The sequence below is a fragment of the Boleophthalmus pectinirostris genome, unplaced genomic scaffold, assembly GCF_026225935.1.
Source record: "Boleophthalmus pectinirostris isolate CB_2022bp ecotype Guang Dong unplaced genomic scaffold, ASM2622593v1 HiC_scaffold_1, whole genome shotgun sequence".
In the NCBI taxonomy this organism is placed as follows: domain Eukaryota; kingdom Metazoa; phylum Chordata; class Actinopteri; order Gobiiformes; family Gobiidae; genus Boleophthalmus; species Boleophthalmus pectinirostris.
Window position 1 is genome coordinate 30,085,331 of NW_026570970.1, and position 24,098 is coordinate 30,109,428.

General features: G+C 39.3%; 1 protein-coding gene across 1 annotated transcript in view; it reads left to right on the forward strand.

The window, feature by feature from the left end:
- Positions 1-24,098, forward strand: part of pdia5 (protein disulfide isomerase family A, member 5) — a 129,998-nt gene that overhangs the window by 55,331 nt on the left and 50,569 nt on the right. The window contains exons 9-10 of the mRNA XM_020920837.2: positions 6,238-6,329; positions 21,995-22,066. Of these exons, the coding sequence (XP_020776496.2) occupies positions 6,238-6,329; positions 21,995-22,066 (164 nt within the window). The remainder of the gene's footprint in view (positions 1-6,237; positions 6,330-21,994; positions 22,067-24,098) is intronic.

Genomic DNA, 24,098 nt, shown 5'->3' on the forward strand with positions numbered 1-24,098 from the left:
CTCATCTGAGCTTCCCTGTCAGTTTGAAGACAGTTTTGCCATTGCAAGTCTTATCAATATTTTTTAAACACATCACAGCCAGCTGCTACTGAAAGATTTTGGCTTACTATCAAATTGCTGTTCTTCTGACAAGCATTATGATTGTGATTGCCTTAAAGGTGCATTGTGTAACTTTTCTGGTAGAGGGTCTGTCAAATGCTTTTCTTCGTGCAGATTTGTCTGGAATGTTCCACAGTATGAGATTAAACAGCTCTACTTTACATGTATTCAGTCACAAGCGGTTTTATTTCTCAGAAGTACCTAGAAAAAGAAGCATTCTGACTTTGAGCAGGGTCGCCTCTCCACAGATCTGACTTGTAACTTGGTCTGGTTTGGTCTCCATGATGATAAAAATGTTTAATGCCCTACTGTGAACCATTCCAGACAAAGCAATAACATGAAGAAAAGCATTTGATGGACCCTCCACCAGAAAAATTACACAATGCACTTTTAACATTTGAAGTATGGAAAAAACAAGTTTGTTGAGATCTTAACTACAGAGCTTTTATACAACAAAATAATAATAATTTGTTGATGTAGCGGAAATCATGTAACTTCTAATACTTGGAAATGATTCATATTTCTCCTCAACAAAAACATACAAAACATCTTCTTTTGTCTTTAAAGAATTTCCTGTTGAAGTAACAACACTAGAATATAAGGAAATAGCTTTGTACAATTAGCGGTGAGCTTTGACACAGCCTCAGGTCAAACTATAGCTGTGTTGAGCTCTATACAAAGAAGGAAATGTGTAAGGATAATGAAAGGGTTTGATAATAATCAAGTTTTACAAGTTCAGTGTCACAGTTGAAGTCATTAGTGCAAACATTGTTAGAATCATAGGGTGGAGCTGAGACGGGGAGATGACAGTTGATAATATGTTTACTCTTCACTGAACCATAAGGTGAAGTGGAAATGAAGTACAAAATGTGCAGTCAGTTAATAAAGTTCTCCCTGTTTGAATTATGCTAATGATATAGTAAACAATTTAAAGCCGTACTATGTAACTTTTCTTGCTGGTCTGTGCTTCAGTGGAGTTTTTATTCGTTGGCTTCAGGCTTTCTGGTATTAAGGAAAATGGGCTCTTTTCAAAAGATATAAAATTTTTATTTGAATTACTTAACTGCTATGGTTATTAAAGGTCCCATATTACAAAATATATATATATATATTCTTGTGAGCTTTAAGACATGTTAAAATGTTGTTAGCTCCTTAGAAACATACTAGCTGTTTTGTTTCATTCACAAATGTTTTGAGAAATGTTATTATTATTAGTGTCTCTACATCTCTAAAGCTCAAAGTGCTCTGTTCCACCTTGTGATGTCATGTAGTGGTAGTTTTCAGTGTTCACAGCTACGTTTACCTTAGACGCCATTTACACTGAAACAAATCCGTGTATCACCGTATTATCATATCAGAAACGATCTGCGTAGTTTCTGTGGCCGCAATCCTTCTCTATCCACACAGCTTTGAGCATATTTGTTTACATTTTACTGAAACAAAACTTAAAACCGCTTGGCTAATTTGCATAAACTGTGCACTCAAAACAGCGCACTATTGTGCGCTGATGCGGTTCAGCTTCTGTCAGACTAAAGGACATAAATCAGTGGATTATATGTGTTCTTTCTCGGACAGAGGGATGTTCAGCTAATGGTGAGTCTGTTCTGTGCTTCTATCGTGTTGGAGATTGTTCATGTGAAACTTTTGAGAGATTATACGTCTGCAGTTCATACACATAGACCTTATATATGAATATATGCTAGCCTCTTAGCATTTTGGCGGTGAATTAGCTACTTCACGGTGCATAGAACTACATCAGCGTATCAGCGTTTTCAGGCGTCCACAAAGAGCCGGATCAGATTCGTACTCAGATTAATTCGTGGGAGCTGGCGGCACCAGATCGTTCCGTCTCTGGAGCCGTTTTCGATAGGATTAGTTTGGAAGAACACTGCATCCTCAACAAAAATGATTCAAAGACATACTAGTGTGGACGAGGCATTAAGTTCAGTAGAAATTGACAATCCTAGTACTAAAAGTATCCAAATAATTCTAGAAAGATGTATAGACTTTAAAAACACAGGAGAGCACTTCCTGTGTTACTACATGACATCACAAGGTGGAACAGAGTGTTTTCGGTTTGAGACAAGAACTCGACCTAAATATGCAGAGTTTGTGTGTTAAACATGTGTGAATGAAATAAAACTTGACTACAGGTACATTTCTGATGAAGAAACATTATAACATAGTTCAGCAGAAATATGGTCTCTTTAAGGACTGTTTTCATAGATTGAACCCACGTGCTGCTTCACCTGGAATGTTCCACAGCATGGCATTAAACCTTAATCTTATCTCCAAGTAAATAAGCAGGCGATGCCACCAGGCCAAGTTACAGGTCAGATCTGTGGAGACTAGACAAGTCCACTCACACAAGAATGCATGTTTATAGTTTTGTTCCAATAAAACCATCTGTAATGAAATAAATGCAAGATAAATGCCATACTGTGGAACATTCTACAGGCAAAGCAATAACATCTCCATGGAAACAAGCAGGCGATGCCACAATGGCAAGTTACAGGTTAGATCTGTCGAGAGGCAAGCCCGCAAGCATGCGTCTTTGTAGTTTTGTTCCAGTAAAAATATGTGTAACAAAGTAAATGCAAGATAACCTTAATGCCATATTGTGAATCACTCTAGACAAAGCAACCACTTCTCCAAGGAGAAAAGCAGCTGGCAGACAAATGGTGCCTGACAGATTATTGCTTTCAAATTGTCCATAATTTCCCTAAAATTGCAAGTGAGGCCCACGCAGACCTCCATACACATCTGCTATACCTTATCCAACATCTAGAGTTTGACAGTGAATGCAAATACTGTTTTCTTTTAACTGACTCACAATAAAATAATAGTTGGCAGCGCATTTAGAGCCTGTGTTTCTCCTTGTCCTGGACTTTTCACTGTGAAGACTGCGGCTGAATGGTTGTTCAAAGGGCTCCTTGAAGTACTGACACTTTGTTTTGAGGAAATGTCGTGAACAGAGGAATATCGTCACGCCTCATCATTTATTTATCTCAAAACACAAGTCGGATATGCCGTTTGACTGTCAGCCACTTCAAAGCTCCCAGGCTGCAAATGGATGGAGAAAGGTGGTTTAAAATATGCTTATCTCAGCTCATTAGCCTGTTTAATTTGTGCGGTTAACTCAAAGGGGCCCAGATTATGCTATTTTCAGATCTAACTTATACTGCTGTTTCCCTATTATAAACATACCTGGAGTTGTTTTGTTTCATTCACATATGTTTAACACAAAATCCCTGCATATTTAGGCTGAATCCCATTGCACCCCGTGGTAGAGCTAGATACCCCTCCAAACGAAGATTTTTCAGAGGCACACTCCAAACGCAGGGGTATGAGCAATATCCCAGAATGCCTTGCGAATCACCGGCAACATGGCTGCTACCATGACCGGAGACCAAAGAAGTTCACAAATTGTAGACGATATGTTGGGTTTTTGACAAAAGCTTGTTGCGTCTGCTTACATAAAATCTGGCAGAGACTACTGATGACGTATGTGATTGTTAAAGAGGTGTCCCACTTCATAGGGGTTTACTTTCAACCCCTACCTCTTGGTGCTCAATTTCAAGGGGCAAGGGGTAGGGGAAGTAGCCTGATTCATCAGCTGGTTTCACTTCATTTCACATTGCAGAAACTGTCTGACCTCGCAATTTGAGCTTTTTATCATTTAAACCAATCGCTGCTATTTGGTAGTCACCTATGTAATGTGCCGCTAATGGGTCTAACTGGTATATTAATCTTTTCCCAACTCCCATAGGAAGAAGGCCAATAACGTCTTTCGCCTTGATGAAATTCACCAAACATTCTCTTTATTCCGACTTTAAATCCTCGATCTCACTCTTCACTGATTGGCTGGTGCCCGAACTTGCACTTGCGGGGTTTTTGCAAAAGGTCTATTGTATTTTGATTCCTGATCTAGTCGCTGGAGAGAAATGAAATTGAGCGGAGGCACTAGGTGGCGCCAGCCTGGCTATAGGGGAAGGGGTAGGGGTAGAAATGAGGAATGGGATTGGCCCTTAGGCAGAGGTCTTCTCTCAAAAAGAAAACACTCTGTTCCACCTTGTGACGTCTTGTGTCAATACAGAAAGTGCTCCACTGTGTTTTTAAACTCCATACACCTTCACTAGAAACATTTGGATCATTTCAGCTGTTAACTTGAAAACTGCTGCTCCATGTCACAAGGTGGAACAGAGCATTTTGAGCTTTGGAGATGTAGAAACGATGTAGAAATGTGAGTGACACGAAACACAACTCCAGGTATGTTTTTGATGAAGTCACAACATTATAACATGGCTTAAAGCTCACAAGAGTCAATTTTATTTAATACAGTTCTTTTAAAGGTACACTGTGTACATTTTCTATCTGTTAATCCCACAGAGACAGGTTATTTTTGTGCCTATATACGTTCCACAGTATGGCATTTAACATAACTTTCAAGCATTTATTCTATTATGGATGGTTTAACTGACACAAAATAAACACAATTTCTCACCAAGAGCAGACTCGCCTCTCACACAGATCTGATCTGTAACGTTGCCCTGATGGCACCACCTGCTTGTCTTCATATAGATAAGTTTAATAAATTCATGTGGAATATTCCAGGTATAATATCATCATGGAGACAAGTAGGTGGCAGACCTTTTATCAGAAAAGTGACATCGTGCAGCATTTGGTTTGATTAAAATTCCTGAGGTTTTTGCTGTGGCTCAGTGGTTGGAGAACGTACCCACCAACCCAAAGGATCACTTCTTGCTCAAATTATGTGTATGAAAGTGGTGTGTGTGTGTCTTAGTTTAACTTTTTTACATTTTACAGAGTAATTTATCCATCAATTAAGTAAACTTTGGCTCCTGTCTTGTTCATTGTACCTCACTGTCAGAGCCCATCTTTTCAGTGCTTTTGTCTCTCTGCTCTGTCACGCTGCCTCATGAGCACATCCATCTTGTTTTGTTTTAACGTTACCTTTGATGTCCGCTTTAAGCCTGGCTTTCCTTCTACTACATCAACCTGCAGATTGTGCTAAAAGAGAAAACTATTGATGAATCCTTAACAACACCGTGACGATTTGATTGGTTTAGATCTGTTTTTTAGACATTTTTGTCATTTTATACCTTTTGTCAATTAATTATTATAAAAGATTTGTCATGCTTGTTCCTCTTTTAGACCCGTTTTCATGTTCTAGTCCTCCATGATTTTTTTGTGAAAAGTTGAGCTGGGATGACTTGAGTCTAGATTTGAAATTATATTTGATTCTAGTAAAGAGCATATATTGTGCTTGAGTTTAGTTATCTATGACTAGGGCTGGGTATCATTAAGAACTTGTTGATACAATACATATCTTGATACAGTGCACTTTCAATTCGATACGATTCAATACGATACATATTTAAAATCGATTCAGTGTGGTTAAATAAAAAATTATGGATAAATCATGGCTGTGATACTAAAAGTCTTTAAACCATTTCTTGTGCAAAGTTGATATGAAAGACATTCATTTTAATCCTCAAAACTGAAAATGTCAAATGTGTCACATAAACGAATTTTCTTCCATACAATAAGCGGCAAAACTGTAGCTGTGTAACAAAACAATTCAATAAAATATACCAAAAAATACTCATGGCGATATATCAATACAGCAGGCCACAATATCGATACAGTGTCATCACATTAAATGATACGATATTTCAATATTTTTGCACACCCCTATCTATAACATGTTATAATTTGCACATTTGAAATTGCAATATTCATCTAAATTGACTTGTACCATTATGACAATGCAGCACTGTCAAATCCTGTTTGTATCACAGATTAAGAAAATAAAACTGGAGCTCAAAGTAAGTACAGAGCAGTGGGTGTATGTCGGTGACACTGCATACGAAGGTTGACCTGTAATTCGGCGTCTTGAAAATAAATTAATCGTGTTTTGTGCTTAATCATGCACAGAACACTCCAAATACAATTTAGAGTGGGTTAATGAGAAGGGGGAACAACTCTAACATGGTTAAAAGCTCCTAAAGTGATTTTTCAGAATAGGTCTGTTTGAAGATATGTTTGAAATTAAAACTCATTCACTTACATTACTCGATCTAAAAAGTGAATTCTATATTTTCTCATGTTTTCCAGGTACTGGCAGGTATGAATGTCCACCCAGCAGAGTTTGACGGACTGAAGCAAGAATATAACGTCAAAGGCTATCCGACCTTCTGCTACTTTGAGTAAGTTTAAAACCTTACTTGTCTGTCTCTCACTCTCTTGCTCGTCATCTTAGCTCTCTGTCTCGTCCACCTTGGCTCTCTCTCTCTGCTTTCTCCCCTCTCACACTCCACAATCCTTGTCTCAACGCTCTTATTCTCGTCTTTCCCCTCTGAAACCATCTTGATCCTCAATCCCACCTGTCTCGCTGTCTCTCTCTTTGTCTCTGTCTGTCTCTCTCTCTCCCCTCTCACCCTCCTCAATCCCTGTCTCAACCCTTTTCCTCTCTTCTCTGCCCTCTCACACCATCTTGATCCTCAATCCCCCCTCTGTCTTTCTGTTCTCCGTCTCTCTCATTGTCCCTCTCTTTGTCTCTCTCCTGCTCTGTCTCTGCCTCTGGCCTTCCTCTCTTTCTCCACCCCCATGTCTCTTTCCCTCCTCTCTTTCTTCCATATCTCTTTATCACATCCAAAGCTTCGCCTACATCAGAGCCCGGGCACTTCAAACATAAGGCAGTCTGGGTTGGACCTGGCCAGACGGGACTTTAAGCAGCACAAGTGGCTCTCACAAGGTTCACATCAGGTGGAAGGTGAAACAAACTTTAAGATAAGATTTGTGAGTGTTCAAAGAAGAGGCAAGGACTTTGGGTTTGACCTGGGGACAGAATATAAAATCTAACTATACTCTTGAGTTTGTTAGATGAAGTTAAAGGTATATAGCCTTCTTGCTCTTTTAAAAATCCTATATTATGCAAAATTTACTCTGATGAGCTTTGAGTCGTGTTATAATGTTGTTATCTCATCATAAACAACATCATCATAGTACTTGGAGTTGTGTTATGGGTTGCCGGTGTCTTTAACAAAAACAAGTGTTTTTCATTCTCAGTACACTACCAGTCAAAAGTTTTAGAACACCCTAATTTTTCCAGTTATTTATTGCAATTCAAGTCATGCAAGTCTAATGAAGAGCTTGAAATGGTACAAAGGTAAGAACTGAACAGCCACAAGTTAAAAAAAAATAACGAAATACAAGTCCAGGCTGTGCCAAAACTACCTTAGGAAAAAAGAACAAGATGGTAAACTTGAAAACATGAAGTGTCCGGCACAGTCTCCAGACTTAAACCCCATCGAGCTGGTTTGGGATGAACTGGACAGAAGAGTGAAAGCCAAACAACCTACAAGTGCCACACATTTATGGGAACTTCTGCAACAGACTTGGGAAGAACTTTCTGAACAATATTTGATTTCTAACAAAAAAAACTGGTGTGATGTTCTAAAACTTTTGACCAGTATATGAACCAGCACTGTTTAATGACTGTCTGCATGTCCAATAACCAAAAACTTAAATTTAACTACCGGCATTCATAGATCTCGGACACATGATTCCTTCCTTATCTGAAGAACATTGTGAGGACTTTTCCACATTCAAAACATATAATATTTTGATATGGATTGTTTTATTGAGTACCATTGCCATGCCAGATCTGTCATTTTAAGCAGGTCATATTTATTTAAAACAATCAAAATGGAAAAAAAACTAAAATGTGGCTGTTTGCTGCAGGAGTTCCAATCAGTAGAGGATGCTCTTGTAGAGGACGCTCTTGGAAAAAGGATCAAAACTTTAGATATAATGAAATCCAGACACTCCAAAGAAGTAAAAGTCGCACAAGAAAAAGTATAGTTAAAAAGCCTTTATCTAGATTGCCAAAGCCAACATGTTTCGACCATCAAAATGGAAAATTCTTTACAGCGACTCAATAAAGTAATCCAAGCAGCACAACTATTGACACTCTGTTACTCAAGTTAACGCAATTTTAATCTGAGCTTTGTTTTAACACAATTTGACCAGAACGAACTGACTTGATTGGAACTACAACAGATGAACTGATTTGTGCTGTTATAAAAGTCCCTCTCAAATAACATTGACCCACAGTTTTTCAGTTAGTCACCGTCACCTTTTTTGTTGAAAAACAAGCACTTAAAGGTTGTATGGAGGATTTTTTTTGTTTCAAATTGTCAATGATAGCATTATAGAGATGCAGTAGCCTTGTAATTATGATGACCAAAAAAAAGAGAATAAAAATTCATCAACTCTGGACGTGGTGGGGCCAGCTAAACACTGCCTCGTTATCTGTTAGTTGACAGGCTGTCAATCAATCTCCCTACGTTTCTAGCGTAACTGACTTGCCTGCGCGCCGCCGGTACGTGGTTTACGTACGCCTGTCACGCAGTCCACAGACACAAGACGCACAGACGCTGTTTACTCCACCAACGCAACAGTTCTTAGCGGCTTTTTTTTACCTATATCTTCCTCGTAGTTAGCACAGAGTTTGTTGCGATGGCGACAAGAATCCAGGAGCAGTTAGCCGCAAAAGAAAGTCCGTTTTTGAGATTGCTGAAAGAAGAAGACAAGGGGAAAAGCAGCGAAGCCAAACTAAGGTGATTCTTGAAGATTCATTCCAGCGATGGCGCGACTGAAGCAGATGCAGGGTCTAAAGACTGACACACTGGTTGCCAAATTACTCCTGGACAGGAAACTTCTTCTTATTATGAAAACGTACTTTATTTCCAAGAGCTAGTCAAACGTTTTTCAGGACACGAAAGCGATGTCCTATGTCTGAAAACTTAATTTTCAAGGCAAAGAAAGAGTCCGCTTGCTGCTGCGTGTTGTAGCTAGTTCATTCGCACGGAATCTCCACGCAACCTTCTCTGCACCCCTTTCCTGCTCCTCTCCCCTCTGCCCGATCCGCTCTTCCCCCTGCTCCTCACTTCTCCGGACACGGAATCTCCGCGCACCGCTCCCCTCTCCTCTCTCCTCTCTCCGCTCTTCTCCCTGCTCCTCACTTCTCGTCCGCGCACGAAATGTCCGCGCACCCGCTCCCCCCGCTCCTCACTTCTCCGTCTTGCCTAACCAACACTGTAGTTAGTTGTTTACAAGTCATGTGCAGCGCACCGGCTGTAAACAAACCTGTTTCTGGCGTAAGGAGGAGGCGGGAGGAGGCGTTTCTACGGCGTTTCTACGTAGGGAGCTGTAGGGGAGGGGGGGTGATTTCACGCATGCGCAACATTTGAAAAAGGACAAACAGTCGCTGGATTTCTCGTTCCTTGGAAAATCCTCTATACAACCTTTAAACAGGACCATGAACGCTTGAATTGAGGCTCCTGAAAATGTGCTGTTTAAAAATCTTCTGAAAACTCAAGAAAAAATGCAAAATACCTGCCTCTTCCAATTGTCCAATGGAGATTTTCACCAAAGCACCTTTTAACGCAATAAATTCCAGATAGCAAGAACATATGCCTGCTATAAAAATCAACCCCCATTACTTTATATGACTATATTTTACACCTGTAGTACCACCATTTACTTGGCCTCTTTATTCTAGTTAAGGATTGGAACTACAACAAGTGAACTGATTTGTGCTGTTAAAAAGTCCCTCTCGAATAACATTGGCCAACAGTTTTTCAGTTAGTCACACTCACTTTTTTGTTGAAAATCAAACACTTCAACAGGACCATGAACACTCGTATTGAGACTCCTGAAAATACACCGTTTGAAGATCATCTGGAAACTCAAGAAAAAATACAAAATACAAAACTTTTTTTTGTGCCAGTGTTTGCTGATGTGTCACCTCAATATTTTACGATTAGAAATACACGTAGAACACCTTCAGCATGATGTCACTCCAAAGTATCAATATGATGTAAGTAGTTTTAGTTTTATGGCATTACACGCTTCAGTTTTATAGATTTATACAAGACCTGAGTTCATTCATAAAACCAATGAAATCAGCGTTTAGTTTGTGTGAATAAAATGTGTCAAATTATTTAAACCTTGAATACAAATTTATCATCCATTTTATTTCTTTTTAAGATGCCTATTCTAATTAGCTTGATTCATCAGCCAGCTTCACTTCATAGAAACGGTCTGACCTCGCAGCCTTAGATTTCGTTCACTCGACAGTAGGCAGGTACTTTTTTTATTTAAACAATCGCTGCTATTTGGTTGTAACGTATGTAGGAAGAAGGACAATAACGTCTTTCCCCTTGATAAAATTCACCAAACATTCTCTTTATTACAGCTTGAAATCCTCAATCTTCGGAATCATTGACAACACTGAATATATGTATCTTCACTGATTGACTGGTGTCCAATCTTGCACTTCTGGGGTTTTTGCGAACCGTCTACTGTATTTTGATTCTTGACCTAGCTGCTGGAGAGAAATGAAATTGAGGCACTAGGTGGCGCCAGCCTGGCTATCGTCTAGTAGCCCTATGGAGATTTTCACCAAGGCACCATTTAACACAATAAATTCCAGATACCGAGAACATAAGCGTGCTATAAAAATCAACCCCCATTACTTTATATGACTGTATTTTACACCTGTAGTACTACCTTTTACTTGGCCTCTTTATTATAGTTAAGGGGTTTGTCACATATTTTCATCTGTTTTGAGTCATTTTAGTTGTTAGAGCTTGGAGAATTGCCTTCGAACTCTTTAGACACCCCCCTGTACTACACATCGCGTTGGTTTAAAGTTCAATTAAGTCAGTCATTCCCTTTTTATTGTCTCCCAGGCCATTACACCGCTGCTAATTTGATTACTTCTTTATTAAGTAAGGCTAAAGCCACAGGAGCATAGGCTCACAGGCACAAGAGCGATGTTGTTTGTGGAAGTGGACCCCCGTTAGCTCCAGCCCCCCTCTGCGCCCGTCTAATATTTACTGCTCTGTTAGCTGCGCCGCCATCACCACCTCCCTTACTCTCTCTCGCTTTCTCCCTTACTTTCTTTTTTGTTTTAGTTTTAGTTTTTTTTTTGCATATTCTTTCTGTCACTCTTCTCTTGTTTTCTTATTTTTTCTTTCTTGTGCTCACCGTTTATTTCTCTTCCCCTTGTTCTCGCTCTTCTCCTTCTTTCTCCTTCCCTTTTTTTGTTCTTTCATTTGTTTCTGTCCTTTCTCTCTCCCCCTCTCTTTCTCTCTGTCTATCTTGTTCATTCTCTTTTTCTCCCATCTCCCATTTCTCTTTTATCCATTCCCTCTTCTCACCCTTTCTCCCACTTTCTTTTCTTTTGCTTTTTCTTCTTTCTCTAGTCCATCCCTCTCCCCTCTCTTCTTACCTGCCTTCTTTCTCTCTCTCTTTTCTTCTTTCTTTGTGTCTTTCTCCTTCCTACTCTCTCGCCCTCTTTCATCCTTTCTCTCCATTTTATCCCTTTCGCCCCCTCACCTTTCTTTCCTTTGCCCCCTTTCTCCTCTTTCTGTCACTTTTTTGTCCTCTTTCACTTCTATCACCATCTCTCTTTTTTATATTTCTGTCTCTCTCTCTTCTCTGCTGCTCTTCATTTTTCTCTCCCCCCTCTTCCTCCACCCTTGCTTTTTTCTCTCATCTTTCCTTCCTCTTTCCTACTTTAACTCTTCTTTGTGTTTCTTTTGCTCTCTCCCTCTTTCTCACTATTTCTTTCATTCTTTTATGACCCCCCCATTCTATTTTCTTCCATGTTTTACAAGTTCCCTCTCCATTCTCCCTTCTTTCCCTCTCCTGTTTTCCTCTATCCTTCTGTTTCTTTCTCTCTCTCTCTCTGCCTCACTCTCTCCCTCCCCCTCTGTCTCTCACCCCTTCCCTCTCTCCCTCTCTCCCTCCTTCTCTCTTTTTCTGGCACCCCTTGGCCTTGTCCCTCTCTCCCCCCCTCTTCTTTCCTCTCTCTTCTTCCCTCTCTCTCCTTCCCTCTCTCTCCTTCCATCTTGCTCTCTCTCTCACCCCTTCCCCCTCTCTCTCCCTCCCTCCTTCTCGCTTTCTCTCTTTTTCTGGCACCCCTTGCCCCTGTCCCTCCCTCTCTCTCTCTCTCACCCCTTCCCTCTCTATCTCTCTCACCCCTTCCCTCTCTCCCTCCTCTTCCCTCTCTCCCTCCTTCTCTCATTTTCTGGCACCCTTGCCTCTCTCTCTCATCCCTTCCCTCTCTTCTTCTTCTTCTCTCTCTCTCCCTCCTTCCTTCTTCTCTCTCTCCTTCCCTCTTCCCTGTCTCCCTCCATCTTTCTCTCTCTCTCCCCCTCCTCTTCTTCCCTCTCTCTCTCTCGCACCATCTTTCTCTCTTTCACCCCTTCCCCCTCTCTCTCCCTCCCTCCTTCTCTCTTTTTCTTGCCCCTGTCCCTCCCTCTCTCTCTCACCCCTCCCATTCTCTTTTTCACTCCTTCCCTCTCTCTCTCACCCCTTCCCTCTCTCTCCCTCCCTCCTCCTCTCTCTTTTTCTTGCCCCTGTCCCTCCCTCTCTCACCCCTCTCATTCTCTTTCGCCCCTTCCCTCTCTCTCTCCAACCCCTTCCCTCTCTCTCTCTCTCTCTCTCACCCCTTCCCTCTCTCTCCCTCCCACCTTCTCTCTTTCTCTTTTTCTTGCCCCTGTCCCTCCCTCTCTCTCTCTCGCACCCCTCCCATTCTCTTTTTCACCCCTTCCCTCTCTCTCTCACCTCTTCCTTCTCTCCCTCACCTCTTTCCTCTCCCTCTTTCTTCCCTCTCTCTCCCCCTTTTTCCCCCTCTCTCCCTCCTTCTTCCCTCTGTCTCACCACTTCTCTCTCTCCCTGCATCTCTCCATCCCTCTCTTTGACTCCCCCCCCCATCTCTCTCTCTCCCTCTCTGTCTCTCTCTCACCTCGTCCCCCTCTATCCCCCTCCACCTGTCCCTCCCTCCCTCTCTCTCTCTCCCATCCCTCCGTCCGTCTCTCCCTCTCTCCCTTTATCATCTGTATTTCCGCTTTATAGACGCTCTTTCATTGCATCGTCTGGCCTTTTAATTAGAGCGGGACTGATTAAGTGCCTCTGTGCTCGGTGGGTGCGGGCGTGCGCTCCGTCTGCAGAGCGTGTGTGCGGCGCTAGCGCGTTAGCTTGGAGCACATTAGCGTCAATGCTATAGCTAACGACCGGCTCAAGTCCATTGGCTGCTGTAATGAGGCTTTCACTGATAAACAGCAGCTAATCGCTCCAGGGCTGCAGTTATCTCGTCACTGCAGACCGAGCTCCAACCAAAATGTTCAAGGACTTTTACCTTTTAATTTACTCCAATTTAACCAGTTCTACGATGCAACTCTTCCTGGTTTGTCGTGGGGCTTAATGATTTGGGAAAAATGCCAAATTGCCGTTTTTCTGACAAGCGTTGTCTCAATTCTGGGATCGAATATCGGCTTCCAAACATCAGTGCTGCCGATATCCTGATTGGACATATAAATTGGGGTAATTACTGGTCAAAATTGGACACAAAAGTCTCAGAATGTTTCAACTTTTATTCACAAAGTTGTTCTGTAGTTATTTGAGAGATAAATAACAGTCACAGAACACATTTGGAACTACTTTTAAAGGTGCACTTTGTAACTTTTCGGTTTGGGGACCGTCACCTGCTTGTTTATTTGGATACATCATTGCTCTTCCTCCCTAGAATGTTCCACAGTGTGACATTAAACAGCTCTACTTTACATTTATTTAATTACAGGTGGTTTTATAACTCAAAAATATCTAGAAAAACAGGCCTTCTGGCTTTGAGCGGGGTCGCTTCTCCGCAGATCTGACCTGTAACTTGGTCTGGTTTGGTCTCCATGTAGGTAGAAAGGTTTAATGCCATACTGTGAAATAGGGATGGGCATTCGATGAAATTTTATTAATCAATTGTTGGGAGAATTAACAATCAATGTTAATGTTTTTATATAATAAGTATCATCATTATTATTATTATTACTATTACTATTATTCATTATTACATCAGCCTGTTTGAGATTAGAATGCTTTGCACAAGAAATGAAACTTAAACCCATATAGCAAATTTGCATAAACGAAGCAAAGAAAAAGAAAAAAACGCTCTTGTGTGGTGATGTGGTCCAGCTTCTGTCGGACTAAAGGACATGACTCAGTGGAATATAGATGTTCTTTCTGTGACAGAGGGATGTTGATGATGATGGTCATGATGGTGAGTCTGTTCTGTGTGCTTGTCGCGATGTTTTCAAAGATCACACGTAGCGCAGTTCTTTATGTTGCGCGGGATATTGTGTATACATGCACCATGACGAAACCGAGACACTGATGTGCATGTAAACACACTCATTGAGTGGTACAGTGATCTCCAAGAAGGTGTCAGAGCCCAAACATGGGACTGAGGCCGCAACTCCAGTGTTTGCGCTGTCAGACGCAGCTTCATATCTACGCACAGAAACCTACATTCGGTTTGTCGATTAAAAATAAACGTAATTGACGAAATTCTTAATGATCAATTATCGATTAGTTGACTAATAATGTCCATCCCTACTGTGAAACATTCCAGACAAAGCAATAACATCTCCACAAGGAAAAGCATTTGACGTACCCTGCACCAGAACAGTTACACAATGCACCTTTGAAGCTATAGTATTGGAATCTGTATCGAAACTTAAAAAGCTGGATCGGTGCATCCTTTATGTTGTTGTAATAGCAGGATTCTGTTCAAGTTCACGTCTGAAACATGCCGGGAGTTGACAAAAAGACTGAAATATGCACTGAATGACAAAATTAGGAGTTTTTGTTTTTTTATGCAGAATCACATTTTGTGGAGAAAATTAAGTTGCTTCAAAAATTGCAGAGGCTTAGTTGTACAAAATGATGTACTTGCGTATTTGGAGTGTTTCTCTCTGTTTTTTTTCTCCATCCATCTATTTCTTTATCTCGTTCTCTACCTCCCTCCCTTTTTGGCTCTCACCCTTCCTTTCTTTCTCTCTCTCTTCCTCCGTCCATCTCTCTTTTTCTCTTTTTTCTGTCACCTCTTGCCCCGGTCCCTCCCTCTCACTCACTCTTTCCCGCCTCTCCCTCCCTCTCACCCTCCCCCCTTCTCCATCTGTCTCTCCCCATCTCCTTCCCTGGGCGTTTGTTTATTTCTTCTTCTTTTCTCAAACCATGTTTAATTCCCTTAAACTACTAATTATACACAAGCCATTAATAATTAGAGATGTAACAGTAACCAAAATACTGTGATATTGTATCATCTAAAGTCTCAAAACTCTCAATATATCAAATTACAGGTGTTTTGCTGAAATAGTTTGGTTATAGAATAGTTTTTTATGTTTTTCTTTGTGATTTCAGTGTATTTCTTAATCTGTAAATTGCTTTGAATTACTTTATGTATGAATTGTGTTATCAGTAAACTTGCCTTGCCTTGCCACGGTGGACCACTAGCTAAAAAACAGAGGGAACTACATAGACCATGATTCCGTGGTGTTGTCAGTGCAGACTCCATGAAGAAATAGCTGTTATTATGCACTTTTAAATCTGAATTCCTCATATTATAACAGTATCAAAGGATTATCAAGGTTTTTCCAAGGCTTTTAAAAGGAAAAAAGTCACATACTCACAATTTTGTTAGCCTCCACAAAATATAGCAATAAATATAAAACAGTGAGATGCTTGTCGTGAACATATTGTATCAAGGGATTTTGATATCGTTATATCCCTATAAATATTCATATAAATACATTAGGGCTGGGTATCCTGAAGAAGTTGCCGATGTGATACATACCTCGATACATAGATCGCGATATGGTAGGTTTTTCGATACAGAGCAATTTAGGTTCAATACAATTCAATAAGATATATTTCAAAACTATTGAATATGGTTCAGTAAAAGACAAAGGCTAAATCATGGCTTAGGTACTAAATGGCTTTATTAAACCACAACACATTTTTAGCTCTTTCACAAAATAATTTTGTAAAATATGGCAAAAAAAAATTGCAGCCCACGATATATCGATTCTGCAGGGACAATGTAACTTCCATAAACCTGCATATTTAGGTGTAAAGTTTAAATTCAAATCTAAATACACATAACAGTCTACATGTGTTAAAATCATTTCCCAAAATATTAATAAAGAATGTATAAATTCAGCTATATATTTTAAGGTAATTAATAGCATTGCTTTTGGAACTGTAAGAGATGTAACTCACCAATACGTAACCCCTTTTACATATTTTTTATTTATTTATTTATTTTTTAATCTCCCTCTTGCCACCCCAGCACCCCCAGTTCCTGCTCTGCGATATTGTATCATCAAATTAAACAATAGGATATTCAGATATTTCAATATTTTTGCACAGCCCTAGTTCACATTGAGGCATAACTTTCATAACAGTTACACTTTCATAGTTTTTTTTTTGTGTGGTTTTGTGAATTTAGACAATTTTAGCTCAAGGCAATACCCAGAATGAAATTTGTAATATTATTTTTAATATGTGCTGTTTTCTTGTCATTGTTTTTTGCATGTTCTGCAGCTGCTCAGCAGATTGCCCAAGATAAATTTCCCCCTGGGATAATAAAACTCGATTTGATTTGACACCTGATGGTTTGGTCATCCCACAGCAGTGTCACCAATATTTTACTGGCACTGTTTTGTTTTTGTTTTTTTTGTTTCAAGAGGCTGAAATTTGGGCTTTTGTATTATGTTGACGAATTGTGTAAGATAAGTTATATATTCATAAGAGGTTGACATTTTTTTAAAGGTCTTATATTCTGCAAAATTAACTCTTTTAGCCATGTTATAATGCTGTTTCCTCATGAAAAACATACTTGGAGTTGTGCTGTGCTTTATTATTTATTAGTCTGTAAACATCTCCAACACTTAAAAAGCTCTGTTCCACCTTGTGATGTCATGCACTGGTAGTTTTCACGTTAACAGCTACTTTTTACCTTTAATTCAATAGAGATTGGCAATTCCAGGGCTGAAATTATCCAAATGATTCTAGTGAAGGTGTATGGAGTTTAATAACAGTGGAGCACTTCCTGTATTACCACATGACATCGCAATGTGGAACAGCGTGGTTTTAGACTCAAGCTTAAATATGCAAGATTTGTGTGTTAAACATGCAAATAAATGAGACAAACACAACTCCAGGTATGTTTGTGACGAGGAAACAACATAACGTTACATAGATCAGAACATTGTGTAATATGAGCCTTTTAACACAATTCTTAAAATCCATTACAAATTCTACTTTTCTACTGTTTACGTACATATTTAGAATCATGTTAGTCTAATCATAATCTTTAACTTCATGAACAAAATCCCCAACTTCTTTTATCCAAACACTAAGGTCACCTGAGTCTCTTGTCCTTGTAGTTTCGTGTTCCATCGAGACAAGCCTCAACAAATGACATTTCTGCCACATTCACTCTCAGCCTGATTTTACAGTGAGCCGTTCTTCACACGGCTCAGATAAACCAGGACAAACCTTTACGTTTCTGTGATTGAACCATATCCTCCTCCGCAGAAATCACCTCTCCTATAAGCTCCAAATCCGCCCACGTAATCAACCATCACCTCCAACTCTCCTCTTTCAGAAACAGGACAAAGATCTGAAATTGTAGTTTGACTCTGTGTTAGAATGTCCAATGATTTAAAGGTGCATTGCGTAACTTTTCTACTTAAATACTTAAATGCTTTTCTTCATCAAGATGTTTTTGCTTTATAATGTTTCACAGTATGGCATTAAACCTTTCTATCATCATGAAGCCCAAACAAGGCAAAGTTACAGGTCAGATGTGTGGAGAGGAGAGGCGACCCCGCTTACAGTTGTTTTTTTTAGGTATTTTTGATCAGTAGAAGGCAGAGCAATAGTATATGCATAGAAACAAGCAGGTGATGGGGCTCCAACCAAAAAGTTACACAGTGCACCTTCAAGTACCGTATTTTTCAGACTATAAGGTGCATTAAGCGAAACAAACGGACGACACTTGAGACCGATACCTTAGCCCAGGCATCCATGATCCATTGGTAGATTGTGGTGTCACTTGGCGTCTTCGTGAAAGTGTATTATGGATGTGAATTTGGCTAGATAATTTAAGTTTGGATTTTTATTTCTTACGAGAAGGACTCAAATATACATTAAGTAATAATGTGTTTAATGCAGCAGCTTGCTTGCTCTTACTCTGACTACAAAGGCCGTAATGCTCCATCAACAATCCATCAACCAGTGTGGCTTTGTAGTTTACCAAAGTTACTACTACTACTACATTTACTACTACTACTAAAACATTTTTACTGATTTTTGAGCACCTTGTACCACTTAAAATCGGTTCAAGGTCAGTAAGCACAACCAGAATTAATATATAAGGCCGACCGGATTATAAGGTGCACTGTCGATTTTTGAGAAAATTAAATGATTTTAAGTGCGCCTTGTAGTCCGAAAAATACAGTAATACATGGTTTACTCTTGAATGTCATTTTGTATTCATTGGTTCCAACTTGCCTGTTATATTGCTCTTATAGCAGCCATTGTGACATTTTATCATTCAAAAGATAAAATAATAACTTTTAATTTTAAATATTTGATGACTTCAACAATACCAACTTTTCATCACTCTGGATATCAGGTATTAACCCTATAGTTTATCCCTCTATAGAAATAGATTTGATTCTTGTATTAGTATAGTGTTGCATATTTAATTTTATCCTTAAAAGCTCAAATACATTCATTTTTATTTTACTAATCTGTATATTATCTTGCTGCTATTAAGTGTACCAGCGAAAAAGAGGCGACTGTATTAAAAAGGCCCATATTATGCTATTTTCTGATCTGTTATAATGTTGTTTCCTCATTACAAACATACCTAGAGTTGTGTTTTGTTTCATTCATACAAGTTTAACACACAAATCCTGCATATTTTAGGCTGAGTTCTTCTCTCAAACTGAAAACTCTCTTTTCCACTTTGTGATGTCATGTGGTAATACATTCACTTTCACTAGAATGGCTCATTTTAGCCCTAGAATTGTCACTAAACAAAAGGTAAAAGCAGCTGTTAATTTGAAAACTGCAGCTTCATGACATCACAAAGTGGAATAGAGCATTTTGAGCTTTGGAGATGTGGACAGACTAATAATAAAGGGTTACTTAAACAGGTGTTAATGAAACAAAACATAACTCCAAGTATGTTTTTGATGAGGAAACAGCATCAACATGGCAAAACCCGCTCACAAGAGTCAATTTTGCCTTGGACCTTTAACTAATAATGCAATTACTTATATTAAAAAATTGTTAATCTCAGTCCACAACCTTCTCTTGACGTCGTCCTCCATAAGGCTGCAGGAGATAAACCTTTTTCTTATGAGGGAAATCTGCTTAAGTTGTGAATCTTTTTATGCAGGAGCTGAGCAGATGTGCTTATTTCAAATGCATTACGGAGCCTCACACTCGCGTTTTATGGATATGCAAGCTAGACATTTATAGCACGAGCGGCACCAGCGGATCCGTCAGTGCAGAGGTCACACAGGACTTTCAAACATTTTATTTTCCGTTCAAATTGTCAGATTTCCAGACCAACTCACTCAAGGTTGATGTTCGCTCACATTCTTTTGACGGGCGGAGAAATTCATAACATTGGCCCAGTCTAAAGCATGATTTAAGCAGCAAGCATACTACAAAATATCTATAATTTAAAGTCTTTGGGAAATCTATTTTAAGGACTTGGGGCAGGTTTCACATCTGCCATCTACTAGTAAAAAAAAAAAAAAAGAAAGTAAGTTGCAGATGGTAGCTTTAGAATGCCCTTATTATTTTATTTACGATATGCCCCCAGTTTTAAAGTTATCTAGGGTTTTAGGTGTTATAACTTAAAGCAAACCTATTATGCAAATCGACTTTTCAGAGCTTTTAACCATATTATAGTTGTTTCCTCTCACCATTTGCTCACCCGTAGTTGTATTTGGAGTGATCCATACACGTTAGGGCAATATTTAATCGCTTATTTTCAAGCCGCCATTTTGCCGATCAACGTCTGTTTTCACCACCATCAGCATGCCATACACCCACTGCTCTTTACTTGCTTTGTTCTCCAATTTTATTTTCTTAATCTGTGATACACTTAGGATTCAACAGCATTCTCTAGTAGTAATTTTTTTGTTTTTTGTTATGTCATGTCATGTCATGTTAATGCTACTGTGACCCCTGCTCCAAGCCAAATTTCTCCCTAAGGACATGAAGTAAATCGAAACCTAAACCTAAACATAGCAATTGTGGTACAAAGAAATATTCTATTCAGTAACTTATCCACGATGATGACATGTACGGTGACATCAGCTCCCGTTGGAGACCGCAGTTTTCAACGTCAACAAACCTGTCTGTTTTAGTAGTTTAAGTACCTTATTTTTTGGACTATAAGTCGCTCCGGAGTATAAGTCACACCATCCAAAAAATGCGTAACATATATAAGTCGCACCAGACTATAAGTTGCACTTTTTGTGGGAAATTTATTTGATAAAAACAGAGACCAGGAATCGACATTTCATCTTGAAAGGCAAATTATAGTAATAATAGAATAGGGAACAACAGGCTGTTAACGTCACATATGAACAGTTCTTCAGATAACTACAGCATAAACAACAGAACAGAACAAGTTTACCAAACTCTCCATCTCACTCCAAATCACTAAATCCATTGAATTCTTCATCCTCAGTGTCACTTTTGAGCCACTCAGCATCAGTTTCAGTTAAAATGATTCCGGCCTTTCTGAATCCTGACAGGATGGTTTCCGTTGTCACTGAAGTCCAGGCTTGGTCGATCCATCCAGTGTCTTCTAGGAAAGTTGCATGGCGCACTCTCCCGGTTACCTTGAAGCTGTGTCCTCCATCCCCACTTTCTTCCTGTCCCTCACAAGTTTCTCGCTCACTCAATACTTTTCTTTCTGCTGTTCGATTACTGTTTTCACTACTTGCAGCAGGACACATGCAGGCAATATGCACGGTAGCCTTGGACAGTAGTAGGACAGTAATGTACAAGCCTAGAGCACCCTCTCATGGCCGTCAGTTCCAGGACCACCCAAACCATGAAAAAAGTGTGACTTATAGTCTGAAAAATACAATAGTTTTAGATCCATATTATGATTTAAAATGTGCGAATTCTAACAATGATCTGCAAGTGTCATAGATATACTATATAGCGAACACAAGCACAATATGTCTTCTTTAAATTCAAAAGTCTTTGACTGTGTCTCATTCATCTTTCCTCGCTTCCTTCTTCTCGATTCCTCTCGATTCTGCAGGAAATGGGTGAGGAAGTCCCGCCCACAAAGAAAACAAAGCAAGGAGAGAGGATATAAACTCCTCACTGAGACTAGTAAAGTTTGATTCTCTTCTTTGTCTGCTCCTGAAGCCTCCCTCAGTTTTACTCCTTCATTCCGTGGTTTTCTTTTGGACACCACTTCATTTGACATATTTGATAGACAGCTGAAAAATTGAGGATCGAGGAGAGGAATCAAGGAGAAGGAAGCGAGGAAAGAGCCATTACAATGTGGCTGTTGCATATTGGAGATGAACACGGTGAAATAGAGTAAAGAATTTGGATTGCTTGAATAAATAAATAAAATAAATAAGTGTACTATCATTATAATCTATTGTCTAGTAGTTTCAATAATAACCCCTTTGGACTTTGAAATGCTCTGTTAAACCAGCTCTTTGGTTAAATTCACACTTTACTCTGCCTCCTATTGCTTTGAGAACAACAAACACAGGTGTGGACTCAACCAAATAAAAGAGACAATGGACACCCAACTGTGACATGTTTCAAGCCAAAAACAGTGGAACTTTAACTCTTTGTTCAACAGGTTTTTAGATTACACAAATAATAGTTGTTTGTTTTTACTAATATGTCGCCTTTTTTGCAGTCAATAACTTGCTTTTTTGTCCAATCTTTTGTCTTGCAGGAAAGGAAAGTTCCTGCACCACTATGAAAACTATGGAGCTACAGCGAAAGACATCGCAGACTGGCTCAGAAAGTAAGTTTTTTTTTTTAAGTAACCTCTTTACCCTATTGATACTTTGTAGTGACATCATGGTGGGGGTGTTCAGTCTGTATGCCTATGGTGGAATGTTCTGAAGTTACCATGGTGAGGTAACAAACATAAAAAATACATTTTTTCAGATACTTTTCAGAACACATTTTCAGAAACCTGTGATCAATACAAGTTCGATACTGTTTAGGAGTTCAGTTTTCAACAAAAAGGCCAGAGTTACTACTTGAAAATCAGATGTCTAGCTAGCTTGGGACTGTAATGTTATTGGAGATAGACTTGTTTTATTAGCTCTTTATGGTCCTATTGTGTTAAAACAACAACATTAAAGTCTAACTTGAGTAAAAGAGTTTCAGACGAAGAAGTATCAATAACTTGTCAAGAGTTTTATGTAATGTTAAAATCAGTTGGTTTAAGATAAATAAGTGCTGCATCTCCATCTATCAGCTTATTCCTGTGACTGAATACAGATGGAACTGCTAAAATCAGTATTATTGAATCAATGGGTGTCGTACCTGATTTTAAAGGGACAGTTCAGAATTTTGAAAATGGGGGTCTCATTTCCTAATTAGTCAGTGTTGGAGACGTGTGGAGACACTTTTTTAAATATTCCATCCTTGTATTTGCAGAGGTCGCTGGTGCTAGGGTAGTACATGTCAATGGCCATAGTTAGCCTGACACTGAAAACAGTCTTAACCACTCCACAAAACACCTGAGGCAAAACAGTTATTACGCCAGACTGTTGAAGTGAATGTCTGTGTCGATAGAATAATTTTAGAAGTAAAACCAATCTTGCATTTGAAGGATTTATGTCTGAGCAGGAGCAGTGAGTTGTACTTCCTGATAGAAAGCTTGGCAGCAGAGGACTGATACAAGAAAATAGTCCCTCATTCATGCGATGCAAGGTTAGTTTTATTTCAAGTATCATTCTATCAACACAGACATTTACATCGACAGTCTGGTGTAATAATAGATTTGCTTCGAGTAATTTGTGGAGTGGAGAAGACTGTTTTTAGTGGTAGGCTAACTATGTCTATTGACGTGCTAGCCTAGCATCAACGACCTCTACAAATACAAGGACTGGATAGAATATTTTTAAAAAAGTGTCTCCACACGTCTCCAACACTCTGGCTCACAAGGAAATGAGGTCCTATGTCCAAAATTCCAGACTGAAGTAATGCATTTCAAGTAGGGGTGGGCGATATCTTGATATTTAAAATGTATCAAGATATTTTTTAAACATGATATGGATTTTGAAATATCGTATATATCAATATAATGCTTATATTCAGATTTCGCTGCTTTGCTTATTTATCTTCTCGGTCGTTGCCCTTTGCGCGCCCCCGCCTCCCTGATTTTGCTCACTTGTGTCTCATTCACTCCTCACTACCGCCGTGAATGACGAAAGTTGGTACCAGTGAAAAGCTTCTAGCAACACGAACCTTTTCTTCACAGCACATGCTCTGTCACAGAGAGAACACTCATATTCCTCTTAGTCGTATCCTTTAGTCCAAAAGAAGCTGAAACGCATCAGCGGCAAAAGGAGCACACGGTTTATGCAAATGAGTCATGTGGTTTTATGTTTTCTTTCTGTAAAACGTTAACACACGTGCGTAAAACTGCATTAAACATATAATCACAAACTGGCTGTAAAGTTTAGTAATGTAAAGTATATTTTTGCAGAAGATTTTAATGAATAATGTGCTGCTGTGTAACTTCTACAATAGTGTTTGGAAACGTTGGGTTTGATCTGTGCAGTGGATTGTGGGAAACTTCATAGCTCCTTACGCTGGTGAGAAACGTGGATCTGTTAAAATAAGGAACCTCCCGAGCTTCCTCTGCTAAAGGAGCTCATGGTTGTCGTACGGTTAATAGAGTTAATGTAAAGAGGTGAATCGTTTAACTTTTCTGGTTCAGGATCTGTCAAATGCTTTTCTCCACGTGGATGTTATTGCTTTCTCTGGAATGTTTCACAGTATGGTATTAAACCTTTCTATCTTCATGGAGATCAAACCAG